Below are 2,987 nucleotides of genomic sequence, written 5' to 3'. Positions count from 1 at the left end.
ACTAGTCTTATCAACAAAAATGAAGTTACGAGGTCCCGATAGGTAGATTACTGAAAATAAAGCTGTAAAACACTAGAACGCGCTTTCTCTCTAATCCAAACAGGTGCACTTTTGACGGGACTTACAGTTTCAATTTGCAACTCTGTGACATAACTTACAGTCACATACGTACCAGGCATTTGGAACCCCGAAAATCAAGGGTATTGTAACCTTGGTCACCAGTTTCAAAATAGTTACAAGTCATAGTGACAGCTACTGAACAGGAGTCGGTCCAAGTCCTCTAACCGTTGTGAACTGAGAGCGTTGTTATCAGTGAGGGTGGATCGCGATACTGCAACAAGTGGACCTGTCGATTAGAGTAGAACATGTTTCGGGGCATTTTCCCACATATGTGATGTCAACTTCCACTGAGTTCTGCTCATTTAAGCCTCACCACAGCCATACATGAACAAACAAACAAAAAGGGCGAAATCGGTCATGGGCTGTCGAAGAATTTTCAGCAACCTTTTTCAGTAACCCTACGAGTAGTGCATTACGAATATACATGCATCACGATATCTCGGATATCATGGCAGCTTGGTGCAGCACATTCAGTTGCCTGTTAACGTCACAAACGAGAGATTCAGCTGGGTTCCAGGTGAGTCTCTCGCAAAGCCAAAGTGATTTGCAAATGGGTGTATTTCGTTAAGTTCGTGCAATTTGGTTTCAAGTAGAACATGAGGTGACGGAAACTCGGGGACTGTGCCCTAAGAGGGGCGAAACCGGTGGTGGTTTGTCGAAGAGTTTTCAGCAACCTTATGAGTAGTGCATTACGTCTATACAAGTAATTAAGTCATTCATTCCTATTCAACTGCTGTGAAGCTTATTGAGAAAAGCCAGGCTTTCTGTAATATTTCAATTCTACTCCTACATTTCTCCATTTGAAATGCAACTAGCTACGAGACCAAGGCCATGACCTTTGCAAAAGGCCGGTTGAAGGACAGTCCTTCATCAGACTGTGAGAAAAGGATTCCGAAACTTCCCGAATTCGAGAAAGCTACCATTATTGTCGGTACATTACTCTCTCATTATCAGCAATTATATAAGGTGGTGTATTGCTTAATTAATAGTTCAGCCGGAAAATAAAGTAGAAGCTTACACAGTTACAGCAGCTTTTTATTCCACTCTCTATGAGGTTTTACGTGGATTAGACAGAAACGTAACCTTAAGATGGATGGAGTAATTGACTTGGCACCCACAGAGCTGTGATGTTTTGCCGGTAACGAGGTTGATGCTGCTCGATTACTTTTACGAGTCTTGGTCACAGCGACGAAGCGGAATTCCATATCAAACTAGTTGCTGTTCGGTTCTTCGTGAACTGCATAAGAATCCTTTGGTAAATTTCAGTGCACGGGAGTTGTGAAGTCAACCTTCATCCTTACCAGGTCGACCAGTAAACAGTAAACTGGATCTCCTCAGATTCCCACTCTAGTCAACAGTATAAACTTATTGTGTGGAATGCAGTACACACCTGAAGAACCAGCACGTAGTACGTCGAAATTGTTGCTCAAGCAGGCAGTGTGGTAGGTTAAACTTCTCTGTTCGGATACGCAGTCTTTTGTTGAAGATGCAGTCCTGTTTTTTGTGGGATGGACACCTGGCTTGAGATACACCACTGTGCGCCCCATCCTTGACAAACACCCGTGAGCAACACTCGAGTATCCTAGTTTCTTCACATGCCAAACTGATCGTAGGATACCATTCATTGCTACCGATTTTCACTGCTCCTACATTCGATCTAAGAGAGCAATGCCTATGCGAAAGATACTGCAACCAGACTCCATTAAGAGCGCCAGAGTGCTGCAAGTTACGAAGAACAAAGAGGGGTCTGTATGGGGCTAGAATCCTCTGTCACACGGAATCACCTACGGAGCTGTTCACTCGTTAGAGACGAAAAGACACTCCTTGTCGATGGTCAAGACGCTGAAAAACTTTGCAAACGACACCACCCTTCTGCAAAAAATCGGTTTATCGTATAACTAACTGCCTGTGGAGTAACCAGAGTCATATGAATAGTACACGTGCCAAGACACCATCGATGTTCAGAAGACAGCAGAAAGCTATATTACGGAATGGAAACTACAGCAGTCCACAACTTTCATGCTTGACTTATTTTCGACCGCATGTGAATGTACCAGGCTAATCAGCTTTCACTCCCTATCTGAATGCACTCGATCCTGTGTTGGACAGGCTGTTCGGTCGCGTACGAAGGCTCGAAAACGCTCCAAAACGGAATAAGTGAGCCATTTGGAAATTAATTTGTAGATGATGGAAGATGAAGCTTTCTTGTGGCCTTCATCGACTTTATGAATAGTATTGAATTATGGACTATACCGGAACGCGAACCAGCACACAGACACTCGTTGGAATAGCGAAGTGATTTACAAAGGGTTCAAGTGGAGTATCGGGAGCTCACAATTTTATCACTTGAGCTTTCCATTTTCTGCTTCATTTTATTTGTGAAAAGCTCTCATGAACTTTCGTCGTTTTCCTGATGTTCTCATCATAAGGCACCAGAAGACTCCATCCAATGTTAGTGGCCATACACTTGTGTTTTTCCCCTTTTTGCCACCGACCTTATACTGAATCTCAGCCCAACGAGAGAACGATACGTGAGACTGAAGTCGTTCGCCATTGGAGTGCAGATATTTACATCAGTTTCTCAAAACATGCCTTGAATTTACACTGAGATATGTTTCATTGAATCGAGAAAGACAACTGTTTGGTTGTTAGTTTTTCTGCCTCATTTGGCATCTGTCTGCAATTTGCACCATCTATGAAATACGGAAAACCATTCCAACTGTGACATAGAAGCCCCACACGACAATGGGATGAAACGTATTGTCCAATGAGCAGCAATACAGGGGCATTTTCCCAACCGAGGACCATGGATGTCACGACTCAAATTTTGTAAAAAGTTGCAGTTGAAATGGTGCTATATATATATA

General features: G+C 43.1%; 1 protein-coding gene across 1 annotated transcript in view; it reads left to right on the top strand.

Moving 5' to 3' along the window:
• Positions 1-544: 544 nt before the first annotated feature.
• T265_09419 (hypothetical protein) overlaps positions 545-2,987 on the top strand; it is a gene marked incomplete at both ends in the record, with an annotated part of 6,309 nt that continues 3,866 nt past the window's right edge. Inside the window, one exon of the mRNA XM_009175473.1 lies at positions 545-637. Within this exon, the coding sequence (XP_009173737.1) occupies positions 545-637 (93 nt within the window). The remainder of the gene's footprint in view (positions 638-2,987) is intronic.

Source organism: Opisthorchis viverrini (assembly GCF_000715545.1).
Source record: "Opisthorchis viverrini unplaced genomic scaffold opera_v5_282, whole genome shotgun sequence".
Classification (NCBI taxonomy): domain Eukaryota; kingdom Metazoa; phylum Platyhelminthes; class Trematoda; order Opisthorchiida; family Opisthorchiidae; genus Opisthorchis; species Opisthorchis viverrini.
The sequence above is the reverse complement of the archived record's forward strand: the minus strand, read 5'-3'. Positions and strand labels throughout refer to the sequence as shown.